Source organism: Heteronotia binoei, chromosome 6 (assembly GCF_032191835.1).
Source record: "Heteronotia binoei isolate CCM8104 ecotype False Entrance Well chromosome 6, APGP_CSIRO_Hbin_v1, whole genome shotgun sequence".
Classification (NCBI taxonomy): domain Eukaryota; kingdom Metazoa; phylum Chordata; class Lepidosauria; order Squamata; family Gekkonidae; genus Heteronotia; species Heteronotia binoei.
Genome location: NC_083228.1, coordinates 252,237 through 278,603, shown reverse-complemented (window position 1 = coordinate 278,603; position 26,367 = coordinate 252,237). Strand labels below are relative to the sequence as shown.

At 46.4% G+C, this 26,367-nt stretch overlaps 1 protein-coding gene across 1 annotated transcript in view; it reads right to left on the bottom strand.

The window, feature by feature from the left end:
* ANXA11 (annexin A11) overlaps positions 1-26,367 on the bottom strand; it is an 84,382-nt gene continuing 58,015 nt past the window's right edge. The window contains exons 10-16 of the mRNA XM_060240984.1: positions 20,949-21,028; positions 19,400-19,456; positions 16,691-16,784; positions 15,700-15,795; positions 9,114-9,172; positions 6,159-6,281; positions 1-1,573 (exon numbers count right to left, since the gene is read on the bottom strand). Of these exons, the coding sequence (XP_060096967.1) occupies positions 1,514-1,573; positions 6,159-6,281; positions 9,114-9,172; positions 15,700-15,795; positions 16,691-16,784; positions 19,400-19,456; positions 20,949-21,028 (569 nt within the window). The 3' untranslated portion in view covers positions 1-1,513. The remainder of the gene's footprint in view (positions 1,574-6,158; positions 6,282-9,113; positions 9,173-15,699; positions 15,796-16,690; positions 16,785-19,399; positions 19,457-20,948; positions 21,029-26,367) is intronic.

The window sequence follows — 26,367 nt, the reverse complement described above, 5'->3', positions numbered from 1 at the left end:
GGGGGGGGGGGGGTGTAGCAGACTGACCGAGGGTTTTTAAGGCAAGAGACGTTCAGATGTGGTCTGTCACTGCCTGCTTCTGTATAGCAACTCTAGATATCCTTGATGGTTTCCCACCCAAGTGCTAACCAGGATCGATCCTGCCCAAGGAGACTGGGCTAGCCTGGCCTATCCAGGTCAGGGCTGTTGAGAAGCACCGTTTTTAACATGAAAAGTTGGGGAACTCTCTCCTACTATATTTAACCAGGACTCTATAAACAGCTAGATTGGATCCTGCCCTTCCATTTGCTGAAACACTCACAAAATCCACCATGTGCAGTGTAGTCTACACTGATTTACATGCACCTCTGTACATTGCACAGCACTAAAGCTTTGGTGATTAATATCCTAACAAAAAGCAAAGAGGAGCCTTGTTTGAGCACTGCTCAGGAAGAGACAAAATCCACATTCCTTCTTCAAAGAAGAAACAAGTAAATCGGTTGCAGTCCCCTGTGGTCTACCCCACTCCTGATTTAATATGGGGACAGAACGCAGGGTTATGGCATCAGCTGCTCAGATACACACCATCTACCTCAATTCACTTATTGCTTTGCCCACAACATACAGCTGTAAAAAAGACAGAGACTGATTCCCCACTAGCCTTACGCCGCTCTCACGCTCCTCTTCTCTGTGGGGGTTCCGTCGGATTTCCCACTATCTGCCTCAGGGTTTCAGCTTGCGTCAGCATTTTTGTGCGGCAAAGAGAAACCGCTAAAAACCAGTTTCTCTTTGCCGCACAAAAACGTCAATCTTTGCTGAAGCCCCGGGGGAGATAGTGGGAAATCGGAAGGACACCACGCTGAAAAGAGGAACGTCAGAGCGGTGTAGGGTGAGTGGGAAATTAGTCAGAAACCGATTAGTGCAGCAAACAGAAACTGGTTTTTAGAGCTTTCTATTTGCTGTGCAAAAAAGGCGAAGCTAGTTGCAGCCCCAGGGCAGCCAGTGTGAAATCTGACAAAACCCCCGCAGAGAAGAGGAGCGTGAGAGCAGTGTACAGCTAGTGGGAAATTGGTCAGAGATTCTAGCCAGGTTTGGACAAGAAGTGAACACCCCCATCACTCTTCAGAACAAGCATTTTGAATTTAGGCTACAGACAGTATACTAATGCAAATTTTTGACCATAAAGACACACCAATCTTTTATACTTTTTAGAATAATGCTATGTCTTTTTGCTCACACACACACACAAAAGTGAAGTTTTCATGCAACACAAGAAGATTGTCCTTCATGTAGCAAAAAAAAAGAGAGCGATTTCTTTCATAAAGTGACCAACCCAACCCCCATATTTATGATCTAATCTATCCAGTGCAGCCTCTATTATAGCAGGAATTTTTGAATGTGTATGTAAAGAACAAAATATATCAGGATAATTTTCTCATACATGACACTGTATATAAAGAATCCTTTGGAAAGTTGGGAGTTTCGATAGCCAATATTTTTGAAAAGTGAAAAACAAAAATCCAGGAAGTCCTACTTAATCATTTCCACCACACAGTTTGAGGAGGATTTTCCGATAGTCTCCTGAAGTGTCACCCTGGCAACACAAACCAAAACAGACAAAAATTGTTAGGAAAAGTGAAAAGCCCCAACCCATCTGCTTTCATAACAGAAGCAGGCAAAATTTGTTGGATGTTGTAACTCTACATGCAAGAAGATCTGGGATGGAAAGTGTTTAGAGAATTCTCTCACTGGGGTACCTTGGCAGTTGGCCCCACCCTCCTCTCATCAGCTAGATGTTGTGCCTCCTTGGCCCTCGCTTGCCTTCTGTTTTTTCTTCTTATACAGCACTTTCTATCTCTTATTTGGGCTTGGAGCTGTAGTGTTAACTTTTTTGAAGTTAATCTGTTCACAATAAATTAAATGTGCCTACAAGAATATATCATGTAAGATGTGCTTCTATTTTTGTAAGTAAAATTTATTTCTCTTGTTACCATTGGAGTCAGATCATCTTTGTCTCAACAGCATTTTCCTCTTAACCAGGAAATGTGGAGGACATTGTGTAAAGCTTCTGTATCTGCAAGGCAAATTATTTTTTTTCCTCCCATCTAACTCAATCAAATCAATCTCTTTTAGGACTTGGAAGGCCAGTTTATGATCTGCAAAACTCAAGCATATTTCCTCATCAATTGATGGGAAAAACTGAGGTTTCCAAGCTGCTGATGCATAAACAATAGGGGTGGCATTCCATCCCCACCCACCCATCCCTCAGCATTTATAAAGCAAGCCAAAGGGCTTTTCCACATTCTCATTTTCCTCACTTGTAAGTTCCTGTTTCTTCAGGATTTGTGGTTTTTTTCACATGTCAAATGTCTATTTGTATTTGTAGAATAACGTGGGAGTCAAGTGTACCTTTAAGACCAACAAAGTTTTATTCAGAATGTAAACTTTCGTGTGCTCCAAGCTTACATTCTGAATAAAACTTTGTTGGTCCTACTTTCTTCTACTGAACTTGACTCCTACTTTCTTCTATTGCTTCAGACTAACACGGCTGCCCACTTGGATGTATTTGTATTTAGCCATAGGCCCTCCAGTGGTCAATTCATGATGAAATTTATGAACTTTTCTTTTGTCTGTCCTGAACCTATTGTCCATTGGCTTCAGCGGATACCCTTGAGTGCTAGTATTTTGGGATAGGGAGTAGTTTTCTTTGTCAGCTCCAACTTGCACATAATGTTGTAAGCCTCCATCATGTCCACTGATGGACTGTCACATACCTTCTACCGCCCTAATTATACTCCTCAAAGCACAGTAGTCTTCACATAACTATAAGGCAGGAAAGCATTATTTCCCCAATTTTGTAGTTATTGTGTGCATGCCTTTTCACTATAAGTTTTGCCCTTTTTCTCAACCCTTTTTGAATCCAACAACCCCTTCCCCCATTTTTTTATAATAAACCTTTTTACAGAGACTTTTTTTGGTAGCTATAGAAAAAAGCAAGAGCCCATAAAGACTAACAAAATTTGTGACAAGGTAGGAGCTTTTGGGAGTCACTGACAGGGCTGGTGCGTAGGAGTAGGCCAAGCAGGCACAAGGCGCCTCCTCTCCCCATGCCCTGCTGCCATCCTGACTTTGCAGAAGCTTCCCAAGGCTCGGGCAGGGAAGCCTCAGGAAGCCTCCGCAAAGTTGGGCGGGGGGGAGGAGCGCTTTGCAAAGGCTTCCCGAGGTTCGAGCAGCATCCACAAAGTCAGGCGGGGGGGAGCGCTTTGCGGAGGCTTCCCGAGGCTCAGGTGGCCTCCACATAGTCGGGCAGGGGGAAGCGCTCTGAAGAGGCTTCTTGAGGCTTGGGCGTCCTCCACAAAGTTGGGCGGGTGGAGGAGCGTTTTGTGAAGGCTTCTTGAGGCTCGGGTGACCTTCGCAAAGTCAGGGGGGAAGAGCTTTGAGGAGGCTTCCTGAGGCTCGGGCGGCCTTCACAAAGTCAGGCAAGAGGGAGCGCTTTGAGGAAGCTTCCTGAGGCTCGGGCGGCCTCCACAAAGTCGGGCGAGGGGAGGAGCGCTTTGCAGAGGCTTCCTGAGGCTTCGGCAGCCTCCACAAGGTCGGGCGGGGAGAGGAGCACTTTGCGAAGGCTTCCTGAGGCTTGGGTGCCCTCTGCAAAGTCGGGCGGGGAGAGTGCTTTGAGGAGGCTTCCTGAGGCTCAGGCAGCCTCCACAAAGTCAGGCGGGGAGAGGAGCGCTTTGCGAAGGCTTCCTGAGGCTTGGGTGCCCTCTGCAAAGTCGGGCGGGGAGAGCGCTTTGAGGAAGCTTCCTGAGGCTCAGGCAGCCTCCGCAGAGTCAGGCGGGGGGAGCGCTTTGAGGAGGCTTCCTGAGGCTCGGGCGGCCTCCACAAAGTTAGGCGGAAGGGAGCACTTTGAGAAGGCTTCCTGAGGCTTGAGCGGCCTCCACAAAGCCAAATGGGGGGGAGCGCTTTGCGGAGGCTTCCTGAGGCTTGGGTGGCCTCTGCAAAGTCGGGCAAGGGGAGCACTTTGAGGAGACTTCCTGAGGCTCAAGTGGCCTCTGCAAAGTCAGGCAGGAGGAGCCCTTTGCAGAGGCTTCCCAAGGCTCAGGTGGCCTCCGCAAAGTCGGGGTGTGTGGCAGTAACGTCATCATGATGTCATCGGTGTGCGAATTGAGCTTGGGAGGGGGCGGGGTAGAGAAGCAACATCTAGCCTGCGGCGCTGGAAACAGCAGCATCGGGCCTGGTCACTGATCACTTCTTCAGATATGTCTCTTTTTTGCTTCATCTAGTTCAATCTATTCATCTGGCGTACTTCTCTTAACCTCTTCTCTATGTGTTAAATTGCATGGGCACAACATGGTTTGTTACAAGGTTTGAGTTTTCCAGGGTTACTTCCTTATTGGCAAGTACTGAGCTAGAGGAATACAGCAGGTCAGTCTAGATGTTCTCATGAGGTAGCAGTTGACTACCAGAGTGCTTTCTGAAGAACCCTTGGTCACAGGCCTGGCATGCGGGGTTCTGGCACCCGAGGCAGAACTCCAACCTCTGCCTCCACCCAAAAAATTTTTCGCACGTGCACACCATGCTGGGCACTCAGCCCTTCACTCCGCCAGCACCCTCGGAAGACGCTGGAGAAGGGAAACACGACTCTTTCGGCTCTGAGGGATCGAGAGAGCTCCTCTGATCCCTCAGAGCTGAAAGAACATTTGGCCTTTCACTCTCCCAGCACCCTCGGAGGACACTGAGGAAGGGAAATGCCGCTCTTTCGACTCTGAGGGATCGGGGAAGCTCCTCTGATCCCTCAGAGCTGAAAGAACATTTGGCCTCTTGTTCCCCCAGCACCCTCGGAGGACACTGGGGAAGGGAAATGCCACTCTTTCGGCTCTGAGGGATCGGGGGAGCTCCTCTGATCCCTCAGAGCTGAAAGAACATTTGGCCTCTTGCTCCCCCAGCACCCTCAGAGGACACTGGAGAAGGGAAATGCCACTCTTTCAGCTCTGAGGGATCGGGGAAGCTCCTCGGAGGACACTGGGGAAGGGAAATGCCGCTCTTTCGGCTCTGAGGGATCGGGGGAGCTCCTCTGATCCCTCAGAGCTGAAAGGACATTTGGCCTTTCGCTCCTCCAGCACCCTCAGAGGACACTGGGGAAGAGAAATGCTGCTCTTTCGGCTCTGAGGGATCGGGAGAGCTCCTCTGATCCCTCAGAGCTGAAAGAACATTTGGCCTCTTGCTCCCCCAGCACCCTCGGAGGACACTGGAGAAGGGAAATGCCACTCTTTCAGCTCTGAGGGATTGGGGGAGCTCCTCGGAGGACACTGGGGAAGGGAAATGCTGCTCTTTCGGCTCTGAGCGATCGGGGGAGCTCCTCTGATCCCTCAGAGCTAAAAGAACCTTTGGCCTTTTGCTCCCCCAGCACCCTCGGAGGACACTGGAGAAGGGAAATGCCGCTCTTTTGGCTCTGAGGGATCAGGGGAGCTCCTCGGAGGACACTGGGGAAGGGAAATGCTACTCTTTCGGCTCTGAGCGATCGGGGGAGCTCCTCTGATCCCTCAGAGCTGAAAGAACATTTGGCCTCTTGCTCCCCCAGCACCCTCGGAGGACACTGGAGAAGGGAAATGCCACTCTTTCAGCTCTGAGGGATCGGGGGAGCTCCTCGGAAGACACTGGGGAAGGGAAATGCTGCTCTTTCGGCTCTGAGCGATCGGGGGAGCTCCTCTGATCCCTCAGAGCTAAAAGAACCTTTGGCCTTTTGCTCCTCCAGCACCCTCAGAGGACACTGGAGAAGGGAAATGCCGCTCTTTTGGCTCTGAGGGATCGGGGGAGCTCCTCTGATCCCTCAGAGCTGAAAGGACATTTGGCCTCTTGCTCCCCCAGCACCCTCAGAGGACACTGGGGAAGGGAAATGCCGCTCTTTCGGCTCTGAGGGATCGGGGGAGCTCCTCTGTTCCCTCAGAGCTGAAAGAACAGCTCCACTGAGAAGAACATCCTCCATTGAGAAGGTGGCGTTTCAAGGGAATTCCCAGCAAGCAAAGGCATCTTCCCCTCCTTCCTTCTAAAGCATCCTCCATTGGGAAGAAAGGTGGGGCTCAGATGAAGTAAATAAATTAAAATATATTTCTTGTTAATCTCTGCCCTGGAGCTGGCATGCAAAAAGGAAGAATGGGTGGAAACAAACCCTGTCATCTTACCGAAATGTCTGTGTACAGAGATCTGCCATACATCCGCTTATATTCCTGCCGAATGTCCAGTAAGTCAACCTCGCTGCGCGATACCATGATCCGAATGAGAGTTCTGTCTTTGGTTCCTGCCCCCTGAAAAGAACACGCAAAGGGTCTGGAGTGTCAGATCTGTACCAATCCTTACACAAAAGGGGCAACAATAATTTTGTTCCAGTCAGGTGAATGGTTAGTAGACTGGGGTCAGGCAGCAATTTTTCTCCAGAGCAGTTTGGCCAGGGATCCTGAACAGATTTTTTTTTGTTTTTGCCATCTTCTGGGCTTGGAGCAGGGGTCACTGTGTGTGTGTGTGGTGGGGGAGGTACTTGTGAATTTTCTGCATTGAGCAGGGGGTCCCTGGAGGACCCTGCCAACTCTGTGGTGCTATGCTATCAACTGTGTGAAGACCCTTCCATTTTGACTAGGGTACATGGCTGAGTGGTAGAGCACCCGCTTGGCATCCCAAATGTCCTGAGTTCAAGTCCCCAGCATTTCCATTTAAAAGGCACCAGATAGCAGGTGATGTTAACCTGAGATCCGGAAATGCTGCTGCTGGTCAGAGTTGACAACACTGCCCTTGATTGACTTAGAATCATAGAATCATAGAGTTGGAAGGTACCTCTAGGGTCATCTAGTCCAACCCCCTGCACAATGCAGGAAACTCACAAACACCTCCCCCCAAATTCACAGGATCTTCATTGCTTCATTGACTTGTATAATTTATTTCAAACAATTAGCTGCCTTTCTTTCTTGTGGTACTCAAGGTGGCTTACAACACATATAAAATAAAACAGATTAAAACATAAAAACTAAAATTTAAAATCACAGGTCCGGACAGCTAGTAGACTTAATAAAATGCAGTCCTAAATAAAACTGTCTCCCTAAAGACTGAAAGTGAGGGGGAGCCAGGCGAGGTTGTTCCACAATTGTGGAGCTGCCACTGAAAAGGCCCTATCTCATGAGTCCACCAAACAAGCTTCTGTGATTGTTGGGACAGTCAGGAGGGCCTCCCTCTATGGTTTTAATTCCCAGGAAGGAACACAAGGGAGAAGACAGTCCGTCAGATACTCTGCTTCCAACCCATGGAGGGCTTTACAAGGGAGCACCATGTGTTCAAATGCTAATCCCAAGGCTTTTTGTGAATGAATCAAAGGCTAAGCTTAGGGCTGCCAATTTCCAGGTGGGTCTGAAAATCTCCTGGAATTACAACTACCCTCCAGATGACAGAGATTAGTTCTGCTTGGAAAGATGACTGTTTTAAAGGGTTGGATTCCCCCCTTCCTCTCCTCCCAAAATCATAGAATCATAGAGTCGGAAGGGACCTACAGGGTCATCTAGTCTAACCCTCTGCACAATGCAGGAAACCCACAAACACCTCCCCCTAAATTCACAGGATCTTCATTGCTGTCAGATGGCCATCTAGCCTCTGTTTAAAAACCTCCAAAGGAGACCACCACCTCCTGAGGAAGCCTGTTCCACTGAGGAACCGCTCTAACAGTCAGGAAGTTCTTCCTAATGTTGAGCCGGAAACTCTTTTGAATTAATTTCAACCCACTGGTTCTGGTTCTACCTTCTGGGGCCACAGAAAACAATTCCACACCATCCTCTAGATGACAGCCCTTCAAGTACTTGAAGATGGTGATCATCTCCAGGCTAAACATCCCCAGCTCCTTCAACCTTTCCTCATAGGACTTGGTCTCCAGACCCCTCACCATCTTTGTTGCCCTCCTCTGGACCCGTTCCAAGCTTGTCTATATCCTTCCTAAAATGTGGTGCCCAAAACTGCACACAATACTCCAGGTGAGGTCTTACCAGAGCAGAGTAAAGTGATACAATCACATCATGTGATCTAGACACTATATGTCTGCTGATACAACCCAAAATTACATTTGCCTTTTTAGCCACCGTATCACACTGTTGACTCATATTCAGTGTATGGTCCACTAAGACCCCTTTCGCGCATACTACTGCTAAGTCAAGTCTCCCCCATCCTATAAATCTCCAGGTACTCCCCAACCCAGAGTTGGTAACCCTAGCTAAGCTACAAAATATCTGCAAATGTGTGTATCTTGACCCCAGCAGCCTCCCCTGCCTTTTTTTAGCATGAAAAACTGCTTCAGGTGGGAGTGATTGTGGATGGGAAAGAGGCAGGATAAGGCACACCTCACTTCCTCCAAATCACTGCCAACCTTAGCAGCTTTTTTGCTCAAATAGTTAGAAATACTGTTGGAAATTTAGTGGAGGAGAACTGGAGAGGTGGGTAAGGGAAGGGATGATTTAGTCACAACCATCCCATGCTGCTGCTCCACTCTCAGTCACCCTCTTCCAGGGTAGCATTGCAAATTTACCCTCCGCCCCCCCCCAGTTTATACCAATACAGAGGTTGGGCACCCAAATGTAAGGCCAGTTTCCCAACAGACAAAGTTGTAAAGAAGCTCCCCTATGTTGCAGGAGGCAGACCCAGCCACAGAACGGCTGCCACAGCTGACCTTCAGTCACACAGCAAAGATGTTTTTTTACTGTGGTGGCAGCTGCTGCCAAAGAAACATTTTTAAAAATCTGCACAGCCAATCCAATCTCCAGTGACCAATCAGAAGCTCTGCTGGGCAAATCCCTACCTGGCCCCGCCCATTGTCTAAAAACCTTTGTTGGGTGCCGGGAATGATGTCAGTGGGCAGTGTGGCCCTACATGGATGTCAGAGCAGATTAATCCAAAGGATAAGACTGCCTGATGGTCAAGACAATCCATCTGGATATTGTCTGCGAAGAAGCCTTCTTCCCTTTATTAGGACCCGCAAAACATGCAAATAATGTTTTATCCTTTCGGAAATCCTTGATCTTTTAAGATAAAACAACAGAACCCTTCTAACATCTAAGGAATGCAACGGATGTTTATTGTCAGAACTTGGCATGGGAAACATTACTTACTTTCATGGCCTTATGCAGCCTCTCTGCAAAGAAAGCAGGTGTGCTCTTCAGGCACTTGACTGCAAAAGAAATTGAGATGATGGGTCACCGACAGCCGGGTTTAGGAAGCCTGTCAAAGCTTCCCATTAGGCAAGTGTCTGGTTATATTCTGACCAGTGCACAAAATTCAGGTTTGCACAAATGAAAATGAACTAGTCAGCATTACTGGGAATAAAAAAACCCACTCTATCTAGTATCCTTCTACTGGCAGGGTGAAAGTCCAACTCCAAATAGAATATCTAGCATGGGATTTCTGTCTTTTCAATGAATTCAAACCCTGTTTCCCAACTTCATTCTCAAGCTGTGCAAATGCAATACAATGTAGACTCAAACCATGTGTCTATATGCCTACCAATTGAAGACTTTGAAGGTTTCAGTGCAAAAATCCAGTACTTCCCCACATATGTTATATGACAAAGGCTAGAGACAGACAACAGTTTTTAACAGAGCTGCTGATGGTTAGGAACTTCAATTTTAAGACAGCTTTATTTATGGAATTCCCTCCCCCACAGAAATATGATAACTGGCCTCTTAACTTCTTAAAACATCCCTCTTTCTTGAAGAAGGCCTTTGACACTTAAACTGATAGGAGAGAAAACAGGGTTGCACTTACATGTAATTTTGTTCATTGACTATCTTCTGTGCAGGCACTAATGGGGACTGCACATGGGCAGATCTGCCATTGGAGAGGTTTTAGAGCTAAAAGCCTCTGGGGGTGTTGCACACTGGAGCTAGAATCTTTGCTCCCACCCAGGGACTACATGATCCATGCACCAGTGCCCCCACCCTCAATACCAATAGTGTCACCAAAACAAGAGCATGCTGCAGGGAAGGAGGGAGAGTATGTGTGTTTGCACAGAATAAATTTGATGAACAACAGTTACACATAGGTGCAACAGCGTTTTCACCACTGATCTTCTCTGCATTCCGACATGGAGATTCTAGCAACCTATTCCAGTGGTAGTGTGACAATTTCACTTCATTTAAACACAGACTGAAGCAGGGCTTTTTTTGAGCAGGAACACGCAGGAAGGCAGTTCAGGCTGACTTGGTGTTGGGGTGTGGCCTAATATGCAAATGAGTTCCTGCTGGGCTTTTTCTACAAAACAACAACCACCCTGGACTGAAGTGCCACCTTCCCCACTTGTGTCCCTTGTCTCGCTTGCAGATGTAGTGCAGATATGAAGGTATCTGAAGATGGCCAAGGAACAAAGGCATGCCATCAAACAAGGCTACAGAGGAAGCTACAGCTCTACTTGAATGTGCATTAATCTCTAAGGGACATGGTACGCCCACTGCCTGATGGTGGATAACACTGTCTGATAGTCAAGACAATCCATCAGGATACTGTCTGCAAGAAGCCTTCTTCCCTTTATTAGGACCCGCAAAACATGCAAATAATGTTTTATCCTTTTGGAAATCCTTGGTCTTTTAAGATAAAACAACAGAACCCTTCTAACATCTAAGGAATGCAACGGACGTTTATTGTCAGAACTTGGCATGGGAAAAAACACGGGTAAAACAATCTCCTGAGATAAATGGAATTTGGAGACCACCTTAGGACGGAACCTGATACTGAGTCATAGTACTACCTTCTCAGGAAGACTTTCAAAAATGGGAGTTCTGCCTGTAGGGCTGCAAATTCACTTACCCTCCTGGCCAATGTGACTGATGCCACTAAGAAACAGACTTTCAGAGAAAGTAGCCCCACCAAGCATGTCGCAAGGGGTTTGAAAGGCTTACATATCAGTTATGTCAAAACAAGTGAGGGTGACCACTGAAGAATCAAGGGATCTCTAGGGAGGAAAAGGTTACATAACCCCCCTTTAAAACCTTGTAGGCAGGTGATGGGAGAATGTCATTGATCTCTTGAGAATATTAAATCCCTATCCCAAGACAATAAGATTAAGTTGATCAAAGTCGTGGTGGAATGCTTGGTCTATACTGATCATATTTAGCTGTTAGGGTAGGGGTATATTTTGCACCTCTGAATTGTCCATCAGACTTGGAAACCAGATTTGATGAGGCCAAAAGGGATCCATTAAAATCATTCCTGATTTCTATCACCTGGCCTTTTCTATCACTCGTATAAGTTGAGGAAGCAGGGGGAAAGCATAGAACAGAGTTCTCTACCAGTGCAGTTGGAATGTGTCCCGAGGTGCCCCTACCTGCTCGGGAACAAAATCTCACAGCTTTCTAATTGAATTGTGTTGCAAAGAAGTTGATCTCTAGGATCCTTGAAAGGGCAAAAACTGCTTCCAGGTACACTGGATCTAGAAAGCCCTGGGCGCAGAGTAGTAAGCTGCAGTACTGCAGTCCAAGTTCTGCTCACGACCTGAGTTCAATCCCGGCAGAAGCTGGGTTCAGGTAGCCGGCTCAAGGTTGACTTAGCCTTCCACGGTCGGTAAAATGAGTACCCAGCTTGCTGGGAGTAAAGTGTAGATGACTGGGGAAGGCAATGGCAAACCACTCTGTAAAAAGTCTGCCAAGAAAACCTCATGATGTGACCAGTGTTCCCTCTAAGCTGAGTAAGCGTGAGCTAGCTCACAGATTTTTAGGCTCCATTTCACACATTTTTCTCTTAGCTCAGGAAAAATGGTCCCAGAGCACACTAATTTATGCAGCAGCTCACAACTTTAGCACCAGTAGCTCACAATTTTAATACCTGCAGCTCACAAATTAGAATTTTTGCTCACAAGACTCTGCAGCTTAGAGGGAACACTGGATGTGACGTCACCCCACGGGTTGGTAACAACTCGGTGCTTGCACAGGGGACTACATTTACGTTTTAACATTGGGTCTAAGGACCATTCATGTGACAACATTCCAGGTCTGCTCAACCTGTCTGCCTTATATTCATGTTTCTAAGAATGTAGATAGCCTGAATGAAAACACAGAGCTTCAATGCTGCTAGCCAGACTAGAAGAGCCTCTTGGCATAGATTCTCAGCTTGCAGTTCCAAGAAGGGCAGCATTAATCTTACAATGCAAACTAGGAGTAACATTTCTGTCTTAAAATGTCCATCATGTCCCTCTTTATCAGCAGGCACAGAATGGCTTCACGGTCCTTCAGTTGCATCTCTTCTGTCACTAATGACAAAGGTGAGGGATGAGTTGTAAGGTAATTGAAAGTGCTCAACCCTCCTGGAAGAGAAAAGCAAATCTTTCACAAAGAATGATTCCTCACCAATCTGATGCTCCGGAGACTAAGCAACTACTCCTTCAGCAGCAAAAGAGGAGCTGAGGGTGGGGGCGCTGTTGCGTGGTTCATGGCTGAGAACAAAGATTCGAGGTCTAGCGTACAGCACCCCCTGGTGGCTTTTAACTGTAACTGCAGTCCCCATGTGCGCAGAAGATCAACAGTGAACCAGTGTTCCCTCAAATTCCCCCTGCACCCAAGCACAGGGCCAGCCCTGCCACTAGGCAAACTAGGTGGTTGCCTAGGGTGCTGGTAGACTGGGTGCACCAAATTGAGCACTCCCCACATGACTCGGTTAGGCCGCTACCCAGTGGCTGCCTCTCTGAGTCCCCCTGCACCTCTCAGGAGTCTCTCCAGAGGTGCAGGCAGTGGGGGATTTCTCCCTGCCAGTTTGGTATAGTGGTTAAGCATGCCGACTCTTATCTGCGAGAACCGGATTTGGTTCCCCACTCTTCCACCTGCTGGAATGGCCTTGAGTCAGCCATAGCTATTGCAGGAGTTGTCCTTGAAAGGGCAGCTGCTGTGAGAGGCCTCTCAGCCCCACCCACCTCACAGGGTGTCTGTTGTGTGGGGGGGTGAGATAAAGGAGATTGTAAGCCGTTCTGAGTCTCTGATTCAGAGAGAAGGGCAGGGTATAAATCTGCAATTCTTCTTCGTCTTCTTTGCACCCCTGGGGTGCAAAAGCAGGGAAAGGATCTCCCCTCCCCGCGCCTCTTTTGCTGCTGAAGGAGTAGTTGGTTAGTTGGTTAGTCTCTGGAGCATCAGATTTGTAAGATGTGGGTTCTGGGGGGCTTTCCCCCTGCCTCTGCACCCTTGGGGGGGTAGGAGAGAAAGGGAGTTGCAACTTTAAATTATCTGCCCTAAAGTTTTTGTATGCATAGGTTACCTGCTGCAATGTGTACATTTTTTTTTTGTATTGTGAGCTGCCCTGAGTTCATTTTTGTGGGCTGTGTGTGTACAAACCCTTAAACAGCAAAAATAATGTGTCCATCATGGGCACACGCATGTCGTCCTGCTCATCTTATCATGCAGGTTTTGAAGGTTTTAGTGTTTCAAACCCTGCAAAGCATCTTTAATCAGAGATTATTATGTAATAAAAGATTGGCTGTTCTTGTGACTAACACCAACAATTCCCTCATGCTAACTAGCTTCTTCAAGCAGAAAACAGAACCCCCATCCACCTGCCTGGAAAAGCTATTGTCCATCTTCAAACTTAACTCAAAGCTAAAATGAACTCACACTTTATTTTCGAACAACTTGATTAATACAGAGGAGGCCACTAAAATGTATATCACACTTTTGTCCAGATCTGTTTTTCTTTAACTTGCCTGGGAGCTGAGATCTGACAGCAGATGAAACCAGAAAAACACATCAAACCACACTCCACAATCAAGACAGAAATCCATGTTCTATACGATACATACACAGGCATGCAATCCAAACAAATATCAACCCATGTCTCTTTTTTATCATTTTATGAAGCTGGAAGTAATCAATGCAAATGTTTACAGCCATCAAATGAAAAGAATGTTTTGAGAGAGATGCTAAAGGTTGTACATGTTGATGGATATGGCACACATGTCACAGCATAACTAGATAAGGTGAGGCCATGAGTGACAGCCACTCACACTGCAAGAGCACAACATAAGATTACCATTCACACAGTCCTGACAGCTTTAATGAAGCCAAAGAGAAGCACATACAGTTTGTTAGGTTTGGCAGGCACAGTGCAAAAGGGGTAAAAGCATTTTTTAAGGGCAGTCAGTATTTAGTATTGACATGGCACATTTCAAGCCACTTCATGTACATACATCTCAGCAATCCTCACAACAACCCTGTAAGATAGCATCACATGACTGACAGAAGGCTCAGGCTTGTAGCATGCCCAAGGCTAGCTGCTGAGAATGTCTACAGTGAGACTTGAACTGAGGACTTCCTTAATTTACAGGTCACCTTCTCAAGTTCCTCAGGCTTGTCTAACTCGCAGAACAAAAATTACTCTTGTTTTTCTTGTTTTAAAAAAATACATAAGCGAAGGTCTATTTGCAGATGCTGATACTTGATGTATTTTACATTGCAAATTTCAGATTCACAACTTGATACTCAAGTGCTTTTGACAGGACAGGTGGCTCTTTCATCTAGGAATTATTTCAACCACATTGTTAGAAAGGATCTTTGCAATGGCAAACATACCTACCAATGAACATATGAACATATGGAGCTGCCTTATACTGAATCAGACCTTTGGTCCATCAAAGTCAGTATTGTCTTCTCAGACTGGCAGCGGCTCTCCAGGGTCTCAAGCTGAGGTTTTTCACACCTATTTGCCTGGACCCTTTTTTTGGAGATGCCAGGGATTGAACCTGGAACCTTCTGCTTCCCAAGCAGATGCTCTACCATTGAGCCACCGTCCCAACTGCTCACCCTAGTTCAAAGCATACTCAACGGAGAATAGATTTCTCTCTACAAAAGGGCAGGAATGAACAAGCAGCTATCACTATGTCTACTGGCTTTATTTCCTCAGTTCGCTAAATCCAAATGACATGCTCAGAAAAGCTTCAACCACTTCCCTGGGCACAACAGTTGTGCTGTTTTATTAGGACTATGACCAGGTTTCACTGAGTCACACCAAAAGCACAGAAAACTTGAATTACAGGCTTCGCTGTCTATGCAGAAAAGAGACAGCAATTTTCCAAAGCTAGCAGCGTGATCAAGACATTTCATATTGTGTTATTCCTGAGAAGAGACTTGCTTTCCTCTCTTTAAGGCAAGATCTGGGTAGAGGCCAAGGTAATGGCCATAACCCATGATATGAACTCTGTTTCAGGATGTTCCTTCCACTCATATACAAGTCAAATGCTTGCCCCTCCTCTTGTGTTGCTAACAACCCCAAAGAAATACATTTTAAAATGGTATAATCTGTATTTATACACTCTGAGCAGGAACACACAGGGACACAGTTCCGACTGGCTTGGCATCAGGGGGTGTGGCCTAATATGCAAATGAATTCCTGCTGGGCTTTTTCTACAATTATTATCTTTCACCTTACTCAAAGAGAGTGAGAGATTCACAAGCAGTTATAAAATTTTTCGTAGGTTGGTAATGTACAGTTGCTAGCCTGTCTGCACTTACCACGAGCAGCTTTTCACTGGAAACCATTTTGTCAAAGTGTATTTCAGGTGATATGTGCATCTTCAGGGCAGTGACAGCCCTTTCCAACTAATACTACCACAATTTTTTTTACAGACACTGTCAGTCTGTAAGCCGCCCTGAGCCTGCCTCGGCGGGGTAGAAATAAAATTTATTATTATTATTATTAGTCATCTTTACCCTTAAGAGGCACACCCACCTACTGCCAGCATCCCGTGTTCAAGGTCTCCAGACATTTCTCTGCATATGCTCTTCTCGATGTCACGGTTACACATTCGCTGGTATTCGTTGAAAACTATGAAGAAAGTGGGGGGGAGAGCAATTTTTTTTCATATGGAGGTGCTAATATGCATTCCTTTTAAAAGCAGGAAATTTCTGCCCTTGGAAGATGTCCCTATGCCTAGAGACAGGTACCAGGGCGAAAACAGCTTCCTGCACAATGACAACTCTGTGACTGGCAGGAGAAGATGCCCTCGTCAAAGTTCTCCTTGTGATGGTGCTTCAAGGAGGGATTCATCCTGCCTCCTGAAGAAGGGGAAGGTAACTTTTATTATTATAATCCCTTTAAAGCATTTCCTTCTGCCCCAAAAGCAGTACATAATGTTTTCAACATAAAATTTCCTGGCCTCCTAGTTGCCTACCAAGAGGTGAGAGCAGAATGTGGCAAGGGGCCTGACTAGTAAGGTGCTTTGGATGGTGGGGCTTGGGTCACTGTCTTATCAAAACACTCCTTCCCCCAGCAAAACCAGCAAGGAGCTGAAAGGCACCAAGGTCCTCCTCAGACCACAGCAGGCAAGCCCACTTGGTACTGTCAAAATTCAAAATATTACTTGCCATCAGTCTTCCTTCTCAGCTGAGTTAGTGTAAGCTAGCTCACAGCTTTTTTAGCCTCTGGCTCACACATTTTTATCTTAGGAAAAATGGCCTCAGAGCAAACTAATTGATGCTCACTCACAACTTTGCAAGTAGCTCACAAATTAGAATTTTTGCTCACAAGACTCCACAGCTTAGAGGGAGTATTGCTTGCCATCCAAAAAGACGACTTTGTATTTTAGAAGCTAGAAAAATTAGCAGCATTTAAACTTCGTCCTAAACTGCAGGCCGATCATACAACTGCCTGCATGGGGGAGGGGAATATAAATGACTTTTTAGCTGTTTGCCAGACTAGATATAGGCATCGGCCACATTACCTGCTCTTAGGTGAGCTCTGCTTCTGGCACAGAGAATGGCGTTGAACTTGGACTCGTCCGTCCCAAGTCGATTCTCTCCCGCTGCGTACAGTGCCTAGAAAAGAATCACAGGCTCTCCTTGTTTAACTTGCTCTGGGGTTAGTGGCTTTCAGAAGTATATTTTTACCTCCCAGGCAAGTCCTTTAATGATGACATATCAGTTCCCTTCGTTTAGCCATATGAGTCTCTGTGTATTGGACAGGCTCCCCTTCAATTGCTTTGGCTCCATTTTTTCTCCTAGCACTAGAAATCTGAAGATTTCGTTTGGAGTGGAAGATGGAGGGCTTACTCAATACACAAAGAGCATTAATTGCACTAAGAACTCTAGTTTTGTATTTATGCCAATCTCCAACATTAAAAGAACCCTTCAAAACTGTCCATGAAATGCTAGAAATAAAAAGGAAGGAAGGAAGGAAGGAAGGAAGGAAGGAAGGAAGGAAGGAAGGAAGGAAGGAAGGAAGGAAGGAAGGAAGGAAGGGAGGGAGGGAGGGAGGGAGGGAGGGAGGGAGGAAAGGGAGGAAAGGGAGGAAAGGGAGGGAGGGAGGGAGGGAGGGAGGGAGGAAGGGAGGAAGGAAGGAAGGAAGGAAGGAAGGAAGGAAGGAAGGAAGGAAGGAAGGAAGGAAGGAAGGAAGGAAGGAAGGAAGGAAGGAAGGAAGGAAGGAAGGAAGGGAGGAAGGGAGGAAGGAAGGAAGGAAGGAAGGAAGGAAGGAAGGAAGGAAGGAAGGAAGGAAGGAAGGAAGGAAGGAAGGAAGGAAGGAAGGAAGGAAGGAAGGAAGGAAGGAAGGAAGGAAGGAAGTGGGTGTTGTGTATGCAGACTAATGTTATGTAATTATAGTGTTTTTGTCTAGCTCATTGGAGCCTTGAGGACTGAGCTTGGGGACTCAGGAACAAGGGGCAGGAGGATCCAAATCCCTGCTGCTCTGCTCCAATCAGAAGCCCCCTGCTAATATGAATGATCCAATGGCATCTTAGTGCGAGAACCTGGAAGTGTATAGAGTTGGCCCTGTTGGCCCAGTTAAGCAGTCTTCTTTAGTTACTGATTACCATGCTGTAACTCAATAAAGAGCTATGAACACTGCAACCTCGTCTCCTCCATGCACTGAACCCACTATATTATAGAAGGAAGGAACAAATGAAGGAAGGAACGAACTTTAATTCACATTAGAAATTCTGAAGAAGGGAGGCAGATCTCTCACAATAACTGAACTGGAAAGTGAAGAGTCCCTTCTTCTGTGGGTTCATCTACTTCATTCATGCATTCCTGGGGTGGCTCAGAATTGCCAGTTCCGTGGAGTTGGGATCTCATGTCCTTGGTAACATCTGAAGAATGAGATCTCACAAAATAGGGAGGTATGTTCCCATGCTAACGCCCTCCAGCTCAGCCCCTGAGGAGAGAACTGCCTTCACGATTCTCCCCCACTACCCCCAACCATGAGGCTTTGCCAACAACCCACATGATTTTGGTGGGATCCCATAGTATACTGTCACTGGGAAGCAGCAGCCACATTGTTTTATTAACTTCATTTATACCCAGCTTTTCTCCCAAATTCGGAGCTTACATGAGCAGCTTGCACCATTCTCCTCCTCCATTTTATGCTCAAATTTTATATTATATAAAATGCTATATGTCCAGGGCTTTTTTTAATAGCAGGAACTCCTTGGCTTATTAGGCCACAACCCCCTAATGTAACCAATCCACCTGGAGCTTACAGTAGGCCCTGTGCTAAGAGCCCTGTAAGCTCTTGGAGAATTGGATACATCAGAGGGATATGGTCTAATATGCAAAGGAGTTCCTGCTACAAAAAAGCCCTGACATGTAACAGGAAACACAGTTCCTGAATTGTGCAGCCTCCTGCCCAGTTATTGCCGGTGGGTCTAATGACTGATGCTTACCAACTTTTTAATTTATTTATTGAAGAGGGCAGAAAAGCAGGTTTCTCTCCTCCTATATACACTGCTATTTCCTTCTTTGGGAAGGGGCTGTACTTCACTGGCAGAGCATCTGCCTGGCATGCAGAAGGTTCCAGGTTCAATCCCCAGCATCTCCAGTTAAAAGGATCAGGTAGGAGGTGATGCGAAAGACCTCTGCCTGAGACCCTGGAGATCCCTGCTGGTCTGAGTTTTGACTGTGATGGACCAAGAATCTGATACAGTAGAAGGCAGCTTCATGTGCCCAGGTGTGCTCTTTTAACTTGAGCCAACTTGTCCAAGGGCACGAGTCTCTAGGATTCTGTCCAAGGAAGGTATTAGATGGAGGTAACCATGGCAGCCTTGAGCATAAGAGGATGGGGAGACTATCAGGTGAGAAATAAGACCCCACCCTTTCTACACATTTTCAAAATTAAAAGTTTGAAATGTTTTTTTCTAATAAAAGGAGTGAATTTTTACTGAAAGGGAAGCCTTTATAGAAGACAGTTTCAGAAGGCAGCTGTGCTGGTTAGAACAGATTGGAGTCTATTGGCCCCTTAGAAGCCAACTAGTGTTTCAAGTACCACCTTCTGACTAGGCAAAAAGAATTCCGATCAACATTTTTTTCCTACTGCATCTGATGAAATGAGCTTTGACTCTCAAAAGTTTATATCCTGAAATTTCTGCTGAATGCCCATTTGGATGTACGGCCTTTAAAATTAACAGGGAAATGCTGTTCCCACTTGGATTGATCATTCTGACCTGAGCATCAGTTTGGACAAGCGACATATTCACATTGGTGCTTTCATCTCTGTTTCCCTGAAAGAAATTCCAAAAAGGCAGAATTTAAGTCAACACAAACCGCAGGATTCAGAAAAATACGGTAAGGACTGAGAATACTTATAGCAGAGACAGTGGATCAATTCAGTGAAGTGAGGCCTTTAGTTTATAACCTCTGCAGTTATCATGCCACTTGTCTGCCATGTTAAAGCATTTTTTACAGAATCAGATCTGTATGGAATTTTTGATCGTATGTTTAAAGGCATATTTTACGTTTCAGATTCAAACACGAACTTGATGTGTCCCCTCTCTGCTCCCTCAATTTACAAAAGCAGTGAAGAAAATACACAAGATAACAACATGGGATAACATAATGGGATATCTGCCTGGAAAATTTAAGTTTTCACAGGCTGGCAAACTATTCTCCATTTCAAGTTTGAACCTTGTTTTCTGCAAAGGTGAAAGGAAAGCTATAAAAACTACCTCTGGCAAGAGGGAGGTTAATAAAGAATTGTGGGAGTGGAAGCACTTTGACAATCTCTCCCCACCTCTTAGAATTTTCTCATCAAGCATTCTATTAGGACTTTGAGTCCTAGGGAAAGCAGATTTCATCCCACCCACTTTGTTCTTTAACTGCCTCCCAGCTATGCTTAACTTCAACACTCTTCAAGCAACATCAATCTTCCTCAGGCTGATTTCCTTCCACCCCCCCTAATTTACAATGATATGTTTTCCTGCTTATCAGGGGAGTCCCCTTAACATATAGAAATACATACCTTGTCAACACTTTACAGTTAGATGCAGTGGAGCCCTCTCACTTATTCATACAACTACATGTGCATTTTAATACTGGAAATAGTTTCTCCGGAGAGTAGAAACAGGCTGGTAGGAGGATTACTCACAAAGGAAGTTAAACCCCAATGAGAAGGGCCTTTGGGGGAAAACCCCCTTCCAGCTTTACCTTGCATAAGAAGAGGCTCCCTGGCACTAAGAGCCTCGGACGGGGGTCCCTGACCTTTCTGGGCCTGAGGGTACCTTTGCAATTCTGATACAATTGTGTGGCAGGTGCAGACATGAAATAGCTGCTGCAGGAAGTGCAGTCAACCACAAAACGGCTGAAGCTGCTGCCAAAGTGGGGTTTTTAAAAACCTGCACAGCCAATCAAATCTCCAGTGCCCAATCAAAAGCACAACCCCCACTAGCCCTGCTCACTTTCTAAAACACTTTGTGGGCAGGTGGAAAGGTGGATGGGAGGGTGCCATGGAGCTCCAGGGCACCACAGTGGAGACCCCTGGCCTAGAGCGCAGCATCCGATCCCCCAAAATGCCAGACAAACACTACCAGGCAAACTCCACTGAGAAGATTCAACTGCAGCATTTGGTAGCACAGCAAAGAAAACATCAGCATCACCCCTCCCCCCCCACACAACTGATGGATGAAGACATCAGGCTTCTTCTTGTATGACCAACTTGGTGGTGCACTGAACACCCTGATTTAGAAAAGCCAGAATAACAATGCTGCCTGCATGTACCTGAGCAAGTGAGATTAAGAGCCTCTGGAAGTGTCCAGATGTGTCGTTTCTGATGGCTTCTTCCAGCGTTTTCTTAAATTCTGCAAGAAGCATGCAAATGATCATCAGTTTGTAAATGTTTATGGTTTTATTAGGCTCTTTACTGGCAGAAGTTAAGCAGGAAAACAAGATGAGGCACTTTTTTTCCTATCACCATAAACTGATCACCTTTGCTATGTCAAAATTTTACCCACGGGTAGCAAGGTTTGATTTATTTAAAACAGATTGGCAGGGAAAGGATGGGATTTGTACAGAGGCTTCTGGGATTTAGAATCTATGGGCAGACAGAACAAAAAACTGAATACAGATCTCCTTCACAGGCAACTTATTTCATAAGATACAGAGTTTCCCTCAGATGGCTCAACACTCACTAAAAGTAACCTTGATGTTAAAGGTTTATATTTTTATAATTCTTCTTTCCCTCTTTCTAGTCACACAAGCTTGAGGGTATCTGCCTCATCCCTTGGGTTAGAAGACTCTGGTCTCTCACTTCTAGATCCCTTTCCTCTGGCAAACTAGTTATTCTCTTCTCATAACCCTGGTCCTTGGCACCTTTGAGGGCTCTAACATCTCAAAACCCTTTGCCAAGTCCTACTCTGCCAGTCTTTTCCTGGAGTTACTAGGCTTAATACAGGAACCTTTGTCCCTCTCAAGATGTGTGTCTGCTCTCAATTTTTGGGATCAATCGTCCATCAGAGCCTCCACCACATTCACCCTGAAACTCTGCTTCTGTGACACACTGACCGTTTTCGCACACAGCTCACCTCGCAATCACAATCCTGTTCCCTCCGCAGCGTCTGGTCGGATTTCCCACCATCTGCGCCAAAGTTACAGGAAGTGCCACAGCTTTTGCATAGCAAACGTAAACCGCTAAAACCCAGTTTACGTTTGCTATGCAAAAGCTGTGGCACTTCCTGTAACTCCGGCGCAGATGGTGGGAAATCCGGCAGACGCTGCGGAGGGAACAGGATTATGACTGCGAGGTAAGCTGTGTGCGAAAATGGTCAGTGTGTCACACACTTGAGAGCCTCACAAGAGCCACTGCTCTCTCCTGCAACTGAACTCTAACCACTTCTCTGACTGCCAACCAGTGTTCCCTCTAAGCTGAGCTATAGCATGAGCTAGCTCACAGATTTTTAGCCTCCAGCTCACACATTTTTGTCAGCTCAGGAAAAATGGCCCCAGAGCACAACAATGTATACAGTAGCCCAGAACTTTAATGCCAGTAGCTCAGAACTTTAATACCAGTAGCTCACAAAAGCAGAACTTTTGCTCACAAGACTACAGCTTAGAGGGAGCATTGCCAGTCTGCCTGTCAGAAGCAATTGCCCAATCACAATGAGTTCTGTGACCTGTCATTCACTGAGAATTCCATCATATGCACTGCCCCTTGCTCATGCATAGACTTGCCGTTTGCCACAGTATCGTAATTTCTTTTACTGAAAGGTGAACATGTAAGCATGGAGGCTTTTAGGAAAAAACAGTCTTCTTCTTTTGCCTCAAAGGTCTTGAACAGCTCAAGATCCAGCCCTCTTACAGGCCAATTTGCAGCTAAATATTTAGTAACTGCTAAGGTAGGTTTCCAGTCCTCATCTACAAGGGATGTTTTTTTGAGATACTCAAACTGACCAAATCCACATTTACAAACTGGCTGAGGGAAAAGAATTTAATTGAGCAAGCATAAACGTTAAGAAGAGAATATAAAAGGTGACAAACCAGTCATAGAGAATCTAACCACCATTGGGCATTTTCCCTTGCTTGGGCAAGGCTTTTGCAAGAGTGACTCACAGTGTCTTGGGGCCAACAGCACTTATTCCAGAAGCCTAGTCTGAGCATCACAGATGGGCTGTGGCTCAGTGGTAAAGCATCCACTTTGTTTGCAGAAGGCCCCAGGTTCAAACCCCAGCATCTGCAGTAAGAACCAGATAGTAGGTGCTTTGAAGGACCCTCTTCCTGAGACCCTGAAGAGCTGCTGCCTGTCTGAGCAGACATGAGCACACATGAAGCTACCTTATATTGAATCACACCAGTGGTCCATCAAGATCAATACTGGCCACTCAGACTGGCAGCATATCTTCACATCACCTATGCCCTGGTCCTTTTAACTGGAGGTGCCAGGGATTGAACCTGGGACCTTCTGCATACCATGAAGAGGCTCTACCACAGAACCACTGCCTCCCTTCCTCCAATACTGACTTTAACAGGCCAATGGTCACACTCAGTATAAGGCAGCTTCATGTGTGTGTTCTCTCTCTCTCCCATGCTTGGTTTTGCAACAGGCAGCCCATCCCTCTATGAATGCCTCCTGCGAAAGCTGGTTGGGAAAAGGAACCTTTGTTCCGAAGGCGTGGCACCACCAGGGTCATTGCCAATGGCAGATGTATGGCATCTGAGTGAAGGAAACCAGCTCTCCATTTTATTCCCTGGGCAACCATACCAAAACACTCAAGTTCTTCAAAATTTAGATGCCATGCTATACAGCAGACACACAAAAAGGGAATCAACAACTCTCAAGTGGTGACCTTGAAAATTCATGTGTATGAAACACAAAACCACCACGCAGAACCTCTCAAAGTGTGACAAAGGAATAACTACATCTCAGCAAGCTCAATGGGAAACAAGTGTAGAATGGATGCAGATTAATGTACAGCAAAATAAAGTATCAGGTTGTGAGAACATTAATGGGACAGCGCCAAGGGACAGAAAAGGGTTTGTTGCAGAAGCCATTCACAAGTAGTTCTTTATTTATTTAGGCAATTTCTAATCTGCCCTTTCCCAAAATGGGCTCAGGGCGGATCACAACATTCTAAAAACAATATAAAACAACAGTCAAAACCAAATCAATTTAACAAGACAATTTGATAGATCCCATATGTTATAAATAGCAGCTTGGTTGGGCACATTATATAATTTGAGAGTCTAAAACAGTAGATGGAGTAAAATTCATATTACAGCAGATGGTACCATAACATAGGGCCATCCAATGGAACAGGACACCCACTGTCTCAACCAAAGGCCTGGCAGAATAGCTCCATCCTGCAGGCCCTCCAGAAAGGTAACATTTCAGTGAGGGCTCAGATCTCTAAAGGGAGCTGATTCCACCAGGCCAGGGCCAAGGCTGAAAAGGCCCTGGTTGAGGCAAGCCGGACGTCCTTTGGGCCAGGGATGGCCAGCAGATGTTCTGTACTGGATTGTAGTGATCTCCGGGGCACATTTGGGGAGAGGTGATTCCCATAGATATGTCGTTCCCAGGCTGTGTAAGGCTTTAAAAGTCAGAACTAAAACCTTGAAACGGATCCGGTACTCAATTGGTAGCCAGTGCAGTTGGCACAGCGTTAGCCAGACGTGTGCCCAGCCAGGCACTGTTATCAACAGCTGAGCTGGTGCAGAATGGAGTTTTTGGATCAGTCTCAAGGGTAAGCCTACGTAGAGCGAGTTACAGTAATCCAACCTGGAAGTGACCATCGCATGCAGCTAGGTCATGGGGGGATAGGTAGGGCACTAGCTGCCTGGCCTGCTGAAGAAGCTAAAAGGTAGACTGAGCAACCACGGTGACCTGTGTCTCCATTGAAAGGGAGGCATCCAGTGTCACTCCCGAACTCTTCACCTTCTGAACCGGTACTAAAGATGCACCGTCCAGGGTTGGGAGCTGGATGCCCAACCTTAATCCCCCCTGGCCCAGGTACAGGACCTCCATCTTGGCTGGATTAAGCTTCAATTGACTTTGCCTCAACCAACCCACCACAGCTTCTAAGGCAAAGGTCAGATGACCTGGGGCAGAATCTGGGTGGCCATCCATCAACAGATAAAGCTGGATGCCATCCACATATTGATGACAACCCAGCCCAAAACCTCAAGCAATCTGGGTAAGGGAGCGCATGTAGATGTTAAACATCACTGGTGAGAGAATAGCTCCTTGAGGTACATCGCATTTCAGCAGGCGCCGCAAGGAGATCTGCTCACTAAGTGCCACCCTTTGTCCCCGACTATGGAAAAAGGAGGAAAACCACTTTGTCAGCCCCCTGAACTCCAATGTCGGCAAGGTGGTGGGCCATTAAGTCATAACGCTGCTGATAGATCTAAAGCGACAGCAGTGCTGACCCACCTTGATCCAGATGCCTTCTGAGGTCATCTGTGAGGGCGACCAAAACTGTCTTCATGCCATGACCGGGGCGGAAGTCAGACTGGAAGGGATCAAGGACTGATGTCTCCTCCAGGAAAGTTTGAACTGTTCCACCACCGCTTTCTCAATTACCTTGCCCAGAAACGGAAGATTCAAACTGGGTAGAACAGTGGATCCAGAGATAGTTTTTTAAAAAGTGGGCAAACCACTGCCTCTTTAAGCTTGGCTGGAAATATCCCTGAGTCCAGGGATAAGTTGATGATATCCGCCAAGGGACCCCGGATGCCATCCCCACAGGCTTTTACAAGCCAAGATGGACAGGGGTCCAGAGGACATGTGGTAGGCTTCACTGCAGCCAAGATCCTTTCAACATCTTTCCAGGAAAGTCGATTGAAGTGGTCCAAAATAGGGCCAGCGAACGGACAACAGGCTTCCAGTCCCTGTACTGTGTAAATTGTGGCTGGTAGACCTTGGTGGAGAGTCAGGGCTTTATCTGCGAAATAAGATACAAAGGCCTCACTGCTAATATCCAGTTCCTTACCATTTTGATTGCCCATTTGCAATACAGTGAGAGACCCAATTGTTCCGAATAATTGGACTGGGCGCAATTTGGCAGATGCAATGAAGGCAGCATAGAAATCCTTCTTAGCTGCCTTCACTGCTTTCTCATAGACCTTCGAAAATGTTCCATAAGACGCTTTTGACTCCTCATCATAGGAACACCGCCACACTCGCTCTACTCATCTAAGTTGTTGTTTCATCTCTTGCAGCTCCAGAGCACACCATGCAGCTGCTTTGGAACAGCAACGAAGAGGACGCCAGGGGTGATCTCATCAATAGCCATAGAGAGCCGGGGGTACTAGTCCTCCACTAGCTCATCTAGTGACTCACCAGGGGGCATCGGATCCTGCAGAGCTTCCTGAAGCCAGTCAGGGTCCAGTTGGCTCTGTGGGAGAGCATAAATCTGCTCGCCACTTAAACAGGAGGAGGGCCACAAGTCCAACCGGACTTTCAGGGCATAGTGATCTGACCATGGAACTGAAAGGGGGAGCACTGTTGTTTAACTCTAGTTCTGTAAGCATGTGTGGTTACTATGGAAACTAAGAAAAAGTAGCAGTAACAATGGTTGGAAGGAGAAGAGGGGAGGGGGGAAGATTAGGAGTGTTATACTTTTAAAATCTGCGCGCGTTGGTGCTAGACAAGATTGTGAGGGAATTCACCAATCAGTGAGTTCCACAGGGGGTTTGGCTTAGGTAT